This window comes from Bufo gargarizans, chromosome 7 (assembly GCF_014858855.1).
Source record: "Bufo gargarizans isolate SCDJY-AF-19 chromosome 7, ASM1485885v1, whole genome shotgun sequence".
In the NCBI taxonomy this organism is placed as follows: Eukaryota; Metazoa; Chordata; class Amphibia; order Anura; family Bufonidae; genus Bufo; species Bufo gargarizans.
The window spans coordinates 56,508,291-56,525,017 of NC_058086.1; the positions used below are offsets into that span (position 1 = coordinate 56,508,291).

Consider the following 16,727-nt stretch of genomic DNA (forward strand, 5'->3'; position numbering starts at 1 on the left):
CTACTGTAATGCAAACTGCTTAGAAAGTAACTCCCAGATATGATAAAGAGGGCATAGCCATTTGCTGTACATGGGGTTCATATATGCAGCGTGCTCCTGCTGATGCTCATTCATTGGTTGATAGCATGGCTGATGTGGACACCAAAATCAGCATTTCTGGGCAGCACATTGTGCTGTGTAAACCAGAAGCTGCTGCCCAGAAACAATGAATCTGTATGGGGACCAGTGCTCATTCATCAGGTGCTTGTTGGAACCTTTACACAGGGCAATCTTCAGGAATGAGAGTTCCTAAGAACACTCCTTCCCAATAATTGCCCCATCATTGGTACGTGTAAAAGGGGACTTAAGGATAGACCAACCATGTAAACAATCTTGGAAAATCCATTTATAACAAAACTGTTCTTAGAAATCATTAGCAAATGATGGTAAGATACCCAAAGCACAATAAAGGTGGTCATATAATATACAGTTGCAAGAAAAAGTACCCTTTGGAATAATATGGATTTCTGCACAAATTGGTCATAAAATGTGATCTGATTTTCATCTAAGTCACAACAATAGACAATCACAGTCTGCTTAAACTAATAACACACAGAGAATTAAATGTTACCATGTTTTTATTGAACACACTATGTAAACATTCACACTGCAGGTGGAAAAAGTATGTGAACCCCTAGACTAATGACATATCCAAGAACTAATTGGAGTGAGGTGTCAGCCAACTGGAGTCCAATCAATGAGATGAGATTGGAGGTGTTGGTTACAGCTGCCCTGCCCTATAAAAAACACACACCAGTTCTGGGTTTGCTTTTCACAAGAAGCATTGCCTGATGTAAATGATGCCTCGCACAAAAGAGCTCTCAGAAGACCTACGATTAAGAATTGTTGACTTGCATAAAGCTGGAAAGGGTTATTAAAGTATCTCAAAAAGCCTTGCTGTTCATCAGTCCACGGTAAGACAAATTGTCTATAAATGGAGAAAGTTCAGCACTGCTGCTACTCTCCCTAGGCGTGGCCGTCCTGTAAAGATGACTGCAAGAGCACAGCGCAGACTGCTCAATGAGGTGAAGAAGAATCCTAGAGTGTCAGCTAAAGACTTACAAAGTCTCTGGCATATGCTAACTAACATCCCTGTTAGCAAATCTATGATACGTAAAACACTAAACTAGAATGGATTTCATGGGAGCATACCACAGAGGAAGCCACTGCTGTTCAAAAAAACCATTGCTGCACGTTTACAGTTTGCACAAGAGCACCTGGATGTTCCACAGCAGTACTGGCAAAATATTCTGTGGACAGCTGAAACCAAAGTTGAGTTGTTTGGAAGAACCACACAACACTATGTGTGGAGAAAAAGAGGCACAGCACACCGACATCAAAACCTCATCCCAACTGTGAAGTATGGTTGTTGGGGCATCATGGTTTGGGGCTGCTTTGCTGCATCAGGGCCTGGACGGATTGCTATCATCGAAGAAAAAATTTATTCCCAAGTTTATCAAGACATTTTGCAGGAGAACTTAAGGCCATCTGTCCACCAGCTGAAGCTCAACAGAAGATGGGTGTTGCAACAGGACAACGACCCAAAGCATAGAAGTAAATCAACAACAGAATGGCTTAAACAGAAGAAAATACGCCTTCTGGATTGGCCCAGTCAGAGTCCTGACCTTAACCCGATTGAGATGCTGTGGCAGGACCTCAAGAAAGCGATTCACATCAGACATCCCAAGAATATTGCTGAACTGAAACAGTTCTGTAAAGAGGAATGGTCAAGAATTACTCCTGACCGTTGTGCACGTCTGATCTGCAGGAAACGTTTGGTTGAAGTTATTGCTGCCAAAGGAGGTTCAACTAGTTATTAAATCCAAGGGTTCACATACTTTTTCCACCTGCACTGTGAATGTTTACATGGTGTGTTCAATAAAACATGGTAACATTTAATTCTTTGTGTGTTATTAGTTTAAGCAGACTGTGATTGTCTATTGTTGTGACTTAGATGAAGATCAGATCACATTTTATGACCAATTTGTGCAGAAATCCATATCATTCCAAAGGGTTCACATACTTTTTCTTGCAACTGAATAGAGCTATCAGCTGAACGCTGGTTCAGTGGGCAACTACTCCTCCTTTTGACCCCCCCGACCCCACTCCGAAAGGACTGAGCATGTTAAAATCCAACATGCCCTATTCATCTTTCCCTTGAACTGTTCTTCAGGGAGACTGTTGGCACCCCTATGCATATTAACTTCTCGTTGGTCCCACAGAACTCGGAATCGGAAGATGTATGGCCGGCTTAAAGAGTCACTGTACTTTCATACAACTTTACATAAATCAATCGTACAAGCCACCACAAGAAACTTTGCAATATGTTTTATCAGTGAGAAATGTCTAGTTCATGTTATCAGCTGTTTACTCCCCTTCCCCCCTTGCTAATTGCTTTTCACTTTGAAAAATGCTTACTCCAGATGTTCCCCCTCCACAGGAGATTCATATTACACATACCAATACAAGTTTATTGAGAGGGGAGGGGAGAGGAGTGTGCAGCAGCACGAGTGAGACAGGATTCAAAGAGAGACACTGAAGAGACTGCACTGATACATAGGAGATTTATTTCTCAGCACAAGTGCTAAATTCACAACCAGTACAGGTCAGTACTTCTGTATAATGTCCTTCATGATCCTGGAGATGCTTCTGAGTGATAGAGAAGGTTAGGAAGCAGCTTCTCCTCTACTTTGTGTGCTGCTAATGGTAGCTTGTCTCCACCTACCTTGTTTGAGAGAACTGCAAACCATATATTCAACATGTACAGAGGAAAACTGCTAAAAAAAAATACCAGATACTAGTGATGTAGTGTCCAGAAATCCTGTTAATTCTTATGTACACACTGTACTAGTGATTAAAGCAGAGTCTGTTTAAAGGTTAGGTATGCTTTAAGCCGGTCCTTCTAATAGGAACCAAAGTCAAACAGCGAATTGTTAGATCTGTAAAACATCACTTCTAATATAATAATTGATAATATGCTGTAAATTTCACTCTTTTACCAGAAAGCAATCACACGTTAGAAGGCAAGATTTACCTATCTGGTTGAAAGTGACTGAAGATCTCATACACGTCTTTGTGCTTAAGAACAGTGATCCTCAGGGAACATCCTTAAGAACAAACTTGACAGCCCATTATGCAAGTATACAGTGTTAGACAGATGATTTATCTTTTGTGCCACTGAGAAAAACTGACCTGTGGTGAACATGGTGTGAACGATAGCACTTCGTTCTCCATCCTGAACTGACAGGATAGTGACATTGTATTCCGTGCTCTCCAGAAGACCCTCCAGGCGGATCCATGTGTCTTCTGCATCCACAATCAGTTCCTAACAAAATGACAGAAAAATACCACCATACATTGGGTATATTTTAGGAACAGGCAAATCTTTTTGGTTCATTTAAAACTCCACTGTCAAATTACTGGATCTGGATGTAGGATAATACAGTATAATACAGACTGGAAAAGATCTGCAAATATAATATTGAGCAAATTTACTAATCCTATATGGTAGATGTAGCAATATTTAGTAATAGTCAAACTGACGTTGAAACACATTTTTACGCCACAATTGTGGTGAAATTTTGCAGCAAGGCTGCGTCAGGCCATAACCATTTCCTATGATGTCATGCCCTCTTTCCTTTAAAAGCCACACCCCTTTTTCAGACTATCTGCAGATCTTGTCTTAAAGGGTGTCCGTCAGCAGATTTGTACCTATGACACTGACTGACCTGTTACATGTGCACTTGGCAGCTGAAGGCATCTGTGTTGGTCCCATGTTCACATGTGCCGGCAGTGCACATAAGTTTTAATATATGCAAATGAGCCTCTAGGAACAACGGGGGGCGGGGGCGTATCCTGGTTATGTCAATCAAGGTGCAGAGGGTTTGGCAGTTGCAGAGAGAGCAGAGCCTCTAGATGTGATGGTAACGCCCCCGTTGCTCCTAAAGGCTCATTTGCATATGAAAATGGGACCAACACAGATGTCATCAGCCGCCAAGTCCACAAGCAACAGATCAGCCAGTTTCATAGGTACAAAACTGCTGATAGATGCCCTTTTAGACAAGATCTGTCTATATTACTTATTTTTAGTGTGACATTTATGGTATATCAATAGGATATGCCATAAATGTCCAATAGGGACCCATATCTATCTTGAGAATGGAGGTCCCTGGACCCCCCTATTGTGGTTACTCTCAATGATAGGTGGCCACGCATGCATAGCTCTCTCCATTCATTTTACAAGAGTTCCTGAAAAAAACTGAGCATGCACAGCCACCTCTTTTACATAGAAGCTGCGAGGAGAGGCTTCGGGACCCCGTTTTTTCCCCCCGTGTATCGCTGCAGTAACCAGCTCCATTCACCAAAAAATGGATGGAGTTGTGGAGTTCTGATGCCAGAGATACTCCAGAAATGCTGAGCAGTGGGGGTGTCGGACCATCGCTGATCTGTTCAGTTGACAGACTGACAAGGGAGATGCACTGACTGGCCACTTACCTTCCGGGACCCATTTGTAGATTTGTAAGTCAGAATGTAATTTTCAATGTGAGAAGCGGGGGGATGCCATGATATTAGGGCACTTGTTCTGGACACCTCGGAGGCTGTCAGGTTTGCAGGAGGATCCAAAACTGGAAGAGAAAAGTACATTAGATCATCCTTATGTCACAATAGTTTGCCCGGTGCAATCTAAGCTCACAGGCAGCATTGGCGGATGATGCCAACCTGGACTGGTGCCCCTCTCCAAGGGCCCCATCAGATCACATTGATGGCACCTGCAGACAGGAGCATTTTATCCTTCGCTGATATAGTAGGCTAATGCTATAAATTGAATTCACCAATACAATGCAAATTCTAAAAAAGTTCCTGGCCATTCAGTCCAACTGACCGTACCCGCTGGGATTTGTCGCCATTAGTTTCAATGCCACTCTACACTGGAATAACGCAATCACAGGGACGCCCTGATGGATTTATGCAGAACATTTGTCATTTCGCTGTCAATCTTTGGAAAACAAGGTAGTTTAAGTGTCGCTTATCATCAGTCTATCTATATATATTGTCAATTTTTCATCTGTTATGTGCCAGAAAGCTGGCAGGAGTCATGGGAGAGCATATTTCCGTCTGCATTTAGAGCAATCATTTCACTGGCCTCAGCTCGGCAAACTTTTCTAGTTATTTCTGCAGGAATAATCCTGATTAATATCATTCTTATTTTCCTCCTGACGTAGCTTGAACGATTGCCCTCATTGCTTTGCATAAAACATTCGATAATTGCCCAATTTATCGTTTTCTTTTTGCCCCATTGAAAAGGAATGATGGGATAGGAGCCCATTTCTTAAGTGCCTTATTGCCAGCGCAATGAAAAGCAATGTGCCACGGTACATTGAATGGATTAGCATAGCATTAATAGTGTGTATCTCAGCAGTGACTCGCAGATTTCTCAGAGGTGTCTTTTCAACGTATACGAGATAGATTCTTGTGCGGATGCAGGAGAACTTTCTTGGTCCATTACAGGGTATTATGAATTCTGACAGGTCTACAATTCCCCTGGTTCTTGAAATCCCTGCATTATGAAGCAGAACTCTGCTCTCTGCTCGCTGGATTTGAGCACTGAGGATTTCTGTTGTTCTTTCACCGTTTTGACTTTCTTTAGCCCCAGAGGTGAAGCCGTATTGTACATTGTGAGCAGGTCAAACTGATTCAAAGGGAGAACATTACTTAGCTGATGTCACCTATAGAGCCTCAAAGTCACAGCAAGTCGTGTAAGTATTACATGTGACAAGGTGGACATCCACTACCTCTAGAGAAAAGAAGGTTTCTCCATCAACATAGAAGAGGATTCTTTACGGTAAGAGCAGTGAGACTATGGAGCTCTCTGCCTGAGGAGGTGGTGAACTCACTAAAAGAGTCCAAGAGGGGCCTGGATGTATTTCTGGAGTGTAACAATATTATAGGTTATAGTTATTAGATTTCTGGAGAAGGATTGTTAATCCAGGATGTTTTTCTCATTGCCTGATTGGAGTTGGGAAGGGGAAGGAGTTTTTTTTCCCTAAAATGAGAAAAAATTGGCTTCCTCTGGATCAACTTTTCAAATTTTTCCGCAGTACAGCCCCTATGCAGAACTACATGTCTCTATTGTTACAGACAACAACATTGAATTGTGTAGACAGATGCTAGACTCATTTTTATCTTCCATCTGCCCTTTGTTAGACTGTCTGCAGATTACAAAGAGAGAGAGACTGGTGATTTTCCACAGTTCCCATGATAGTTAAAGCAAAGTTTGTTTTGGAGGGAAAAAGCCAGGCATGTTTACCACCAAAACAATGCAGACTGACCTTTTGAATGCCAAATGCTGCTACCTTATTATGTCTGAGAACTTGCTTTTAGTATAAAAAAAAACACTGTCTCATTTCCATTGAGTATTATTGAAGTTCTAATGCAAGTCTATGAAAAACGATATTTGTAACATTGTATTTGTTTAGGCTGAGTTTCTCCGCTCCATCCTCCCACTAAAAGGTTCTAGTTTAGCTAGAATCTGTATATTTTCTTAGTATTCTGCAGTTAGGGGTCAATGCTTAGTAGGAAACACTCAGTGATGAGCGGCAGGGGCAATATTCGAATTTGCAATATTTTGTGAATATTTGGGCAAATATTCGTGAACTTGAGAATTCGTGATCTCCAGTTATTATTTTCTTGATTGCGAAAATCGGCAATCGGAAAATTAGCGATAAAATTTGCGAATATGAAAATTCGCGATCAACACTACTCCTATAGGCAACTTTCCTATTGGTTGCTAGGGATGTTGCTAAGTGCCGATATTCGCAATAAATTCACAATAAAATTAGAATATTTGTGAATACGAATATATAGCACTATATTCTAAATATTCGTGAATTCTTGAAGTGGCGATATTCACGATTAAAATTCGCGATTCGAATATTGGCGCTCAACACTACTGCCAGACTGCATGAGTGACCAGAAGAAGAAGATGATGAGATGGAGATGTTGAACAACAGACCATGGGTCTGCAGTCCTGTGATCAAGGAGCCTGATGGAAAACTGAGCCACAGACTGTGGGCCTGCAGCCTTTGGCCAGGTACCAGCCTTCTGAGAGAGAGGGACAGCTAGCTCAGGCTTTTCCTCTGGATGAACCCTTCTTCTGCCCAGGAGGAGACTGGAGAAGCCAGCCCAGCACCTTGACTATACTGATTTGCACCTGAATTCCTCCAGTAAAGAAGCACACTAGTTTACTGCAGACCCTGACTCTCTGGACCATTGGGGTGCACCACTCCTTACCATCCCCCTTGGAGAGCAGCAACATATGGTGACACCTCAACGGTGTCCAGGGGACCCAGCTTAATGTTGGGCCACTCCAAACCTTGCCACTGCAATTTGGCATCACAAACAGGATACAGTCCAATGCCAGCAAAGCAAGTCATTGTGGATCCATCCCCAGTTGCGACTACAAGAACACCCTAGCCTGAATCTGAGGTGAAGCAGCAACATATGAGCATCTGGAACTGTAATTGTTCCCATTGTAGGGTCTTCCACAAGCAAGTGAATGTGCTAATGCTAATGTATCCGGCATTACCAGCTAGAGATTTAATAGTGAACTGATTTTGTAAAGAAAAGTCTTCTTAGGTGATGTGGAAGGTTCATCTGTGATTTTGTCCATTCCTGCTGATGATGCTGAAGATCTTTTATCCTTTAAAGAAATGTTCTCTTGCTACAAGCTGTGCAAAAGGCTATGTACTGGTCAAATTCAGTTAGGAAGTTTGTTATAATGCCAGCAAAGCGTTAAGGTCAGTCCTATAAATGGTCAAGTGAAAAAGGGTCAAAATGATGCTTGACACAAAGACCACTTTAAGAATGAGTATACCATGTATTGTACAGAAGACTGGAGAAGCCAGCTCAGTGAACTGCCTGTATTGTTTTGCATCTGAATTCCTCCAGTAAAGAAGCACACTGGTTTACTGCTGAACCTGACTCTTTGGACTTATTTCCCATTGGGGTGCATCATCCACTCCAGAGAGCAGCAACATGTGGTGACACCTTGATGGTGTCCAGGGGACCCAGCGTTGAGTTGGGGCCACCTCAAACCCGGCCACTGCACCAGATATACATATGGACAAAATTGACTTCTTATAATGACCGGCGTCACGCAAAGGGAGGGAAAAGGGAAGGCCCTGCCCAAGGGAGAGGGAAAGGAGGTGACCCCTGACTCACCTTGCGGCTGGCACCTGACTGCCCTGACGTCCCTAGACGGGTTCCTCACCCGTACGCCGATCACGTGCCTAGACCCTGGCTTTCCCTGAGATGAGCCCTAGGTAGTGAATAGGGCGTGGGATCACTAGTCCGCACCACTGACACTAAAAGGAAAACACCAAGGAGAGGACAGACAATACAGACAAACATATAATCCCAGGTGGGCGACAACAGCAGACTACAAAGGCCCAACAGGGATCCGGAGGGTAACGTTCTGGAACAACAACCAGGGAACGCAGCAACACAGCTCCAGTGGGTCAGTATAGAAGTCCAGGCAGGAAGCTCTATATCTGGCAACCAGAGAAGTGGGAGAGGAGAATATAAGGAGGTTGGGAGTGCTGGACAAGGAACAGCTGAGGAGAAGAAGCTACAGATCCCTGAGTGAGCCAAAAAGGGTTGCAAAGTAAACCCAGAAAGCTACCATAAAGAAACAGCCCTAACTTACTACATAGAGCGCGCAGCCAACCGCTGCGACTTCCTGATCCCGGGTATAATGGAGTCAGGCGTGGTTCTTGACACCCTCGTGACACTTCTCCACTTTCTAGCGGGAGATATCGCTACAGTATATACCTCTATGACTTTAGAAGTAGGGATGTATGAAAGGTGTCTGGACCACTTCACCTGCTTCCACTATGCCACTACTGAGGGGAGGGGAAGGGAACGGAAGCTACTGAGCATGTTGGTCCACCTCTGAATGCAGGAGGTGGACCAGAAGAATAAACACCAGGGGGCGCTACCAGAGAAGAAAATGTAATGTACATAAAAAACAAACAAACAATAATTTTATTATATTGATATTGCAATGATACTTCATTTGAGGTGCCCAATTCATTGCATAGTAATAAAAGCTAATACCTAGATTACCCCTTTAATGGTAACAACAGCAGCAGCTGCAAATTTATCTTTAATTATCACCAGTTTTATGGCACAAATGAAGACAGAACTCTACTGCAACTCCTATATTTTTGTTTAGGTGCGCCTCATCATGTATTAGGCGTATCCTCCAGCAATGCAGGAGATATCAAAACGATACAGAAAGCTATAAATCTCCCCCGTAGTGCCCATTTGTCGAGTGATATCTTTACTAATCCAAGGCAAATCCAAATTCATTTGAAATGAGGACATAAAGAATTATTTAAGTTATAGGCAACTGCCAAGTGCTACTGTATTTCTAATCTCGCATTACAATCTTGAGCCAAATGACAGCATAAATTGCTGCATGCCAGCCGTATGGACAGCAGATGGCGGCCTTGAGCTACTGCTGAGCTGCAGGATGACAGCTTTATAACAATGATGGACTCCCGCCGTCCCTCATTGCCTTGGAGGCACGCATATCTCAACAGCTTGTAAAAGCCCAGGGTTCATAGATTGTCACAGACCATCTGCAAATCACAAAAGATACTCCTGGGGCACCAGATAAAAGGGGAACTCTCCGGGACAAATGAGGCTTATTTTTAACCCAGTCTTACAATCTTGCAGGACCCTGATTTTTATATAAAAGGCATTTAATTAACACAGGGCATGGCAGAAATAAACTTAACAAAGGCATCAGCGCCACAAAGGAAATTGTGCACAGATGCCGACAATTGGCAGACCTTCACAGCACAATTCCATTACATTCCGAGGTTCAAGCCAACACAGTTAATGCGCCTTAACCCTGAATATCTTCACTGAACCTTTTAAGAGATCTTAACAGATAATATAACCATCATGATCCATAACAAGTTTTTTTCATCCATATCTACAGTAGTCATCTGTAAAAAAAAAAAAAAAAAAAAAAAAAAAAAAATTATGGCTGACCGAAATATTTTTTAGTGGATCTTACAGGAGGTAATAGGAGAATGTGAATATTTAAAGAGCATCTGTCAGCAGGATCAAAACTATTGCCTGGTAGGTTGATCGTGCTGAGTAAAATGATATATTCCTTTTCTCTACAGGGTTAATAGTTGCTTAAATATAAGGAAGAGCAAACCAGTTCAGACCGAACAGAGTTCGTTCCGAGCGTCGCTATTTTTCGGACGTTCTGGGTTCGTTTTGGACGAATCCGCTAAAATGGAGTGTAGTACCATTTTTTTGCAAATGTTGGCCGGAAAAAAGCTACTAGGGAGGAAGAAGAAGAGTTCTCACATGACCCTGAGAGGAAGTGGGGAGAGGGCTTGCCCTGATTGGCCCCCAGGATGATAGGCAGCCTGGATGAGCCAGTTAGTGCTGCAGCAGGCAGGGTGGTGCCCTAGCGGAACAAGCAGAACGTCATTCTGTGCTGGGCTGGGAAAGCGGGTTGTTGGGTCTTACAGCGTCTGCCAGGAAAATGATCTTAGGGAGAAAAATCAATCAAGTTTATTAACAGGAAAGTTAAGGGAAAGGCTAGGATTGCAAAGAATTGTGTGTGTTGTGTACAATAGAGAGAACCATAGCAGCTGACAGACAGGGAAAATGGAGACAGGACCTCTGGCTGTGCCTGCTATGAGAAGTGCAGGTGCACCTCAAATTCAGCTACCTGCAAGCAAATACTTTCATTTAGTTTCCCCATTTTCACACACACACACACACACACACACATATATATATATATATATATATTTATATACACACACGATTACCTCAGCAGTACCCACGGTGGCAGCAATCTACTCATGTGTGTTAAGTTGAAATTGAACGTCACACCTCAATCGTCCATTCTCCATATTTTCTGTTCCCACACAGTCACAATTTAATTATTTTTTTGCCATTGTTAAATCTTATTAAATCAGCATATATATGCGATTACTGCAAGATACAAGGTATAGCAGCAATCTACCTGTGTGTATTAAGGAGAAATTGAGCATCAGGCCTCAACTGTCAGTTTCCGTGAATTCCATTTCCACACAGTTGCAATTTAAATGTTTTTTGGGACTTGTTCATTGTAATTAAATCAGCATATAGGTGGTCAACACCAATACACAGGCCAGCACACAAAAGTATCTTTGAGGGATTACGAATTTAGGCCTAAATCAGTTTCCCTTTATTTCTGTGTTCACAAAAAAGTTTCCAATTCATTTTTTTATTATATTGGGGACTGATTATATTCAAACTAGCAGCATATATACGTGATCACTAAACCAGTAGACAGGTTACCACAAAAGTATCTGGGAGTGATAAGGAATTTAGACCCAAATCTGTTTCCTATATACATGTTTACTACACCAATACACAAGGTAGTGCACAACATTATCTGAGAGGCCCAAAAATGTCCGGCCTATGGAAGGGTTCCAAATGAAAGACCTAAAGCCAGAATGTGGATAGTAGCAGAACCATCTATCCGACAAAAAGTAGTGGTAGCAGTAGGCCACAGTTGTCCCTGCTAGCCTTGGAAAGGTGCAAAAATATAGTTGAGAGAAAGAGGATGAGATAGTGAATTGGATGGATAACTCCTCCTCTTAGTCACAGCAGGATGATGTGGAGGTGACTTTAGAGTCCGACACCGTGCCATGGAGCCAGGGGTCACAGCATTACTCTTGCTCCTCCATTCAGCCCCAAAGAAAGTTTTCAGTGGAGATCTCATAGTTTTCACTGTACCTTCCTAGACGGGCACCTTCCTTTTTCCTAAGAAGTGGCAGGAAGACCCCATCACACACTATGGCAGATAGTCAAGAGAGTCTCCCTGTTGACGAATTGTGTAAGAGCCCTCACCGCTTGAGCTGCCATAAGGAGGAAGTTGGGGAGGAGGCTGGTGACCCCATGCATACCTGTGTTGATGGTGGCAGTAATAGTGTCACCTGTAGCCATGGTGGTGGTTGCAGCGACAGTGGCAGTCTGGGAAAATGCAGAGCGGGGGGGGGGGGCCAGGAGCCCATCATAATATCTCACAGTCTGATAAAAGTGGCAGGGAGGGTGAGGATTCAAGTGACGATTATGTGCTGGACAGGACCTGGGAGCTGGATCAGGGTGCTGAGGAGGAGGCAACATCAGTGGAGAAGGGCGGCGGCAGCCGTGATAAAGAGCAGAGGCAACAAGCCTCCCAAAGAACAACCAGGGCCATATCTGCTTCGGGATCTGGTGATGCCGCTGAGACTGTGGGTGGGTTAGGCCCAATAGTTGCCAGAGCTAAGCCCAGCTTGGCTGCCTGTAGCTCTGTGCGAGCAACTCCAGTATGGTGCTTTTTCTCCACAAGACTAGCAACAATACCAGAGCCGTGTGCAAGATGTGCAGGATTAAAATACAACGTGGCCGTTCAAACACAATTATAGATACCAGAGGTCTATTGCAGCACATGAGGTGGCATCACCAGATCCTTTGGAAAAATACAACTGGCCAGCATTCCAATCAGAACAAGTCTGTCTTCCTTCTCCTGGTCCTCTTTGTGGCAGCCAACCTGCCTCCCCAAGCAATATAGAATCTTTGTCATCATCATCATCACTAGAGATAGCCCTGCGGTTCGCCTTTCGCGGTCGTTTCGCGGCAAACCGCAGTTGTGTGCGGTTCTGCTGCAATACCGCAGCTAAATAGAGGGACAAACTCTATTGGAGTAACTAATTGCAACGGGTGTGATATACCTGTTGCCCCCAAAAAAACTGATTGAGGGCTGCGCTATACCTTCTTCCACAAAATCCTGATTGAGGAGTGCTATATACCAGTTTCCGCCTAATACTGATTGAGGGGTGCTATACACCATTTTCTGCCAAATTCTGATTGAGGGGTGCAATACACCTACTTCCACAAATTACTGATTGAGGGATGCCATATTCCTGTTTCTGCCAAATACTGATTGAGGGGTGCCATATACCTGTTTCCACCAAATACTGATTGAGGGGTGCCATATACCTGTTTCCGAAAAATACTGATTACACAGAAACATAGAAACATAGAATGTGTCGGCAGATATGAACCATTTGGCCCATCTAGTCTGCCCAATATACTGAATACTATGGATAGCCCCTGGCCCTATCTTATATGAAGGATGACCTTATGCCTATCCCATGCATGCTTATACTCCTTCACTGTATTTGCAGCTACCACTTCTGCAGGAAGGCTATTCCATGCATCCACTACTCTCTCAGTAAAGTAATACTTCCTGATATTACTTTTAAACCTTTGCCCCTCTAATTTAAAACTATGTCCTCTTGTAGCAGTTTTTCTTCTTTTAAATATTCTCTCCTCTTTTACCTTGTTGATTCCCTTTATGTATATAAATGTTACATGTTAAGGTCCTTTAATCTTTCCTGGTAAGTTTTGTCCTGCAATCCATGTACTAGTTTAGTAGCTCTTCTCTGAACTCTCTCCAAAGTATCAATATCCTTCTGGAGATATGGTCTCCAGTACTGAGCACAATACTCCAAGTGAGGTCTCACTAGTTCTCTGTAGAGCGGCATGAGCACCTCCCTCCTTCTACTGGTAATGCCTCTCTCTATACACCCAAGCATTCTGCTAGTATTTCCTGCTGCCTACCTTTAAGTCTTCTGAAATAATGACCCCTAAATCCCTTTCCTCAGATACTGAGGTCAGGACTGTATCACTGATTTTATATTCTGCTCTTGGCTTTTTACGCCCCAGGTGCCCCAGGTGCATTATCTCGCACTTATCAACATAACATTTTATTTTCCAGATTTTTGACCATTCCTCTAGTTTTCCTAAATCCTTTTCCATTTGGTGTATCCCTTCAGGAACTTCAACCCTGTTACAAATCTTTGTGTCATTAGCAAAAAGACACACCTTACCATCGAGGCCTTCTGAGGGGTGCCATATACCTGTTTCCGCCAAATATTGATTGAGGGGTGCCATACACCTGTTTCCGTCAAATACTGATTGAGGGGTGCCATACACCTGTTTCCGCCAAATACTGATTGAGGGGTGCCATATATCTTCTTCCACCAAATACTGATTGAGGGCTGCGATATACCTGCTTTCACAAAATACTGATTGAGGGGTGCTATATACCTGTTTCCGCCAAATACCAATTGAGGGGTGCCATACACCTGTTTCTGCCAAATACTGATTGAGGGGTGCCATATACCTTCTTCCACTAAATACTGATTGAGGGGTGCTATTGCTATATACCTTCTTCCGCCAAATACTGATTGGGGGCTGCGATACACCTTTTTCTGCCAAATACTGATTGAGGGGTGCCATATACCTTCCTCTAAATACTGATTGAGGGGTGCTATTGCTATATACCTTTTTCCACCAAATGCTGATTGACGGGTGCAATACAATGGATGTTCAAGGTGCATGTGAGAGATTTTTCTCTGCTGTCCATACATACTGTACATGCTACAGACATAGTGCTGTGATGTTACAACAAAAATTAGTGCACCAATCACTAATATCTACTGAGATCTTATAAAATGTGGAGTTGTGTATACTGCGAGAAAAAAAATCGCATCATTAGGGATTTTCACAATGGCGCATTTTTTTAAACACTCTATCTGCATATAAAGCGATTGTTCTGGCATTAATGTGAAATGTAATCAAATACACTGCCTTAATGTCAAATTACTTACAGTGATCAGGAGTTCTTCCTCAACGTCATGAAAATTGCTGCCAACGATCTTTTCTGATCGCATCCAACTTCGGGTCGGTGGAAACCAGTTGCTGTAAACGGCCACCCGTATTTTGCGCATGCGCATACGCGGAAATTACATTGCCGATATTTCGATTGCAAATTCGCATAATACATCTGGTATGTCACTGTCCATGTTGTGGAACGATTTGTGTACTTCTAGTAAGTATTTGGTGGCTGCAAATATGACCAGAAGGTGTTTTAGGTTTGTCTGCCATTAAAGTGAATGGGGCCCGCTGCAAACTTGCGGTTCGCGAACATTTGATCTTGTTCGCGCGATCGCGAATCGTCTCGGCCGATGTTCATCTATCACTAATTATCACCTTCTTCTCCTGCTAGGAATCCTCAGCTCCATTATAAGACATCTATAAATGGAATGTTTGGACATGCAAAAACTTTTCTCTACCAGCAATTAGCTTGTCTACAAGCTGATCCTCCAACTGGCCATGTTGCCGGCGGTGCAGTCGCTGCACTACCATTGTAGTAGAGCCTTGTAATATGACATCGCAGAGAATGCGGGCTGCTCCTTGAGATTCTTGCTGTGCATCAAGCTGCACTCTACGGTGGACACCTGGAGCAGCTGTTTTAGGCAGGAACAGTACATGCCTTTAACGGCCCATAGGTCAATATTATTTGTGGCAGTGGAGCAGTTGACGAAGTACATCAGGCAGCAAACATCCTGCTGGCAGTCACCTAGCGAACTCCAACTGGGCAAGGTGGTCAGCGACAATGGGTGCAACATCGTGGCCGCCCTGAACCTACGTGTAATAACACATGATCCCTGCATTGCACATGCCGTGAACCTACAGATGTACCATGGTTAGCACTCCCGCTGTTAACTCAAATTTCTTAACTCATTTCATTATCTTGAGACAAAAGCCATTGAAAAGCAAGGTGTTTGCATAGATTAGATAACCAAACTCAGAAATCTCAGAAAAAAGGAATGCTAACCATGTGACATCTGTAGTGGTGCAGCGCCTTTTAAATAAGTACACTGGTTTTATCTGCCACTGAAGGATCATTTATTGTGAAGATACTATTTAACAGAAATTTAAGGTACAGATCAGTTGGTGTGTCCCTGCACAGTCTGACACTGGCAGTATTCATTGGACACCCCTCTATACCTTCATTGCAAACTGCTAGCAACTTAGCAAGCAATTCATTCGTAACTTCTAGCAGGAATAATAAAGGAATGGCACATCATACACTCACAAGAATAGATGTTATTTCAAAGGGGATGAAAGTAGTTACTATAAGAGACATGTCAGGAGAGGTGACAGCTTTTCATTAAAGGGGTTTGGCAAGATTTAAGAATATCCTGTGTCCACAATATCAAGATGTGTCTGATTGGTGGAGGTCTAACTGCTAACATCCCCACTGATCATGAGAACAGGGTCTTGTGTCCCCCTGTATGAATGGAGCGGCTCAGTTCATCTCTGAAGGAATGCCCAGAGATAGCCGAGATCTGTACTTGGCAGTTCCATAGTCGATGAATGGAGCAGCAGTGCACATCCTTGACCACAGATCCATTCACATGAGAGGACACAGGCCCTCTCAGTTGAGAGCTCAGCAAAGGGGTCGTTATAGAGTTTTTTCTTACTCTCCTACATTTTTTTTAAATGTTATCGAAGATCTAAATTTCCCACTGCTATGGCACACTATTTATCCCACCATTGTTCCCCCAAGCAGTCATGCCACGTCCACTGAAATGTTAGATGATTGTAGGAGTCAATTATGGCACAACTCAGTGAAGCAGGAGTACCGATGAGAGATGAAATATGTTTACCCCAGGACATACAGCACATGTAAGGGGCTTTCCACATTCTGGATGAGCTGGATGCACCAGCCATATTGGTTTTCACTAAGCTCTCATAGAACCAGATACACCTAGATG

The 16,727-nt window shown here is 43.1% G+C and overlaps 1 protein-coding gene across 1 annotated transcript in view; it reads right to left on the reverse strand.

Moving 5' to 3' along the window:
- TNR (tenascin R) overlaps nucleotides 1-16,727 on the reverse strand; it is a 189,671-nt gene that overhangs the window by 60,903 nt on the left and 112,041 nt on the right. The window contains exons 15-16 of the mRNA XM_044301949.1: nucleotides 4,534-4,664; nucleotides 3,232-3,364 (exon numbers count right to left, since the gene is read on the reverse strand). Of these exons, the coding sequence (XP_044157884.1) occupies nucleotides 3,232-3,364; nucleotides 4,534-4,664 (264 nt within the window). The remainder of the gene's footprint in view (nucleotides 1-3,231; nucleotides 3,365-4,533; nucleotides 4,665-16,727) is intronic.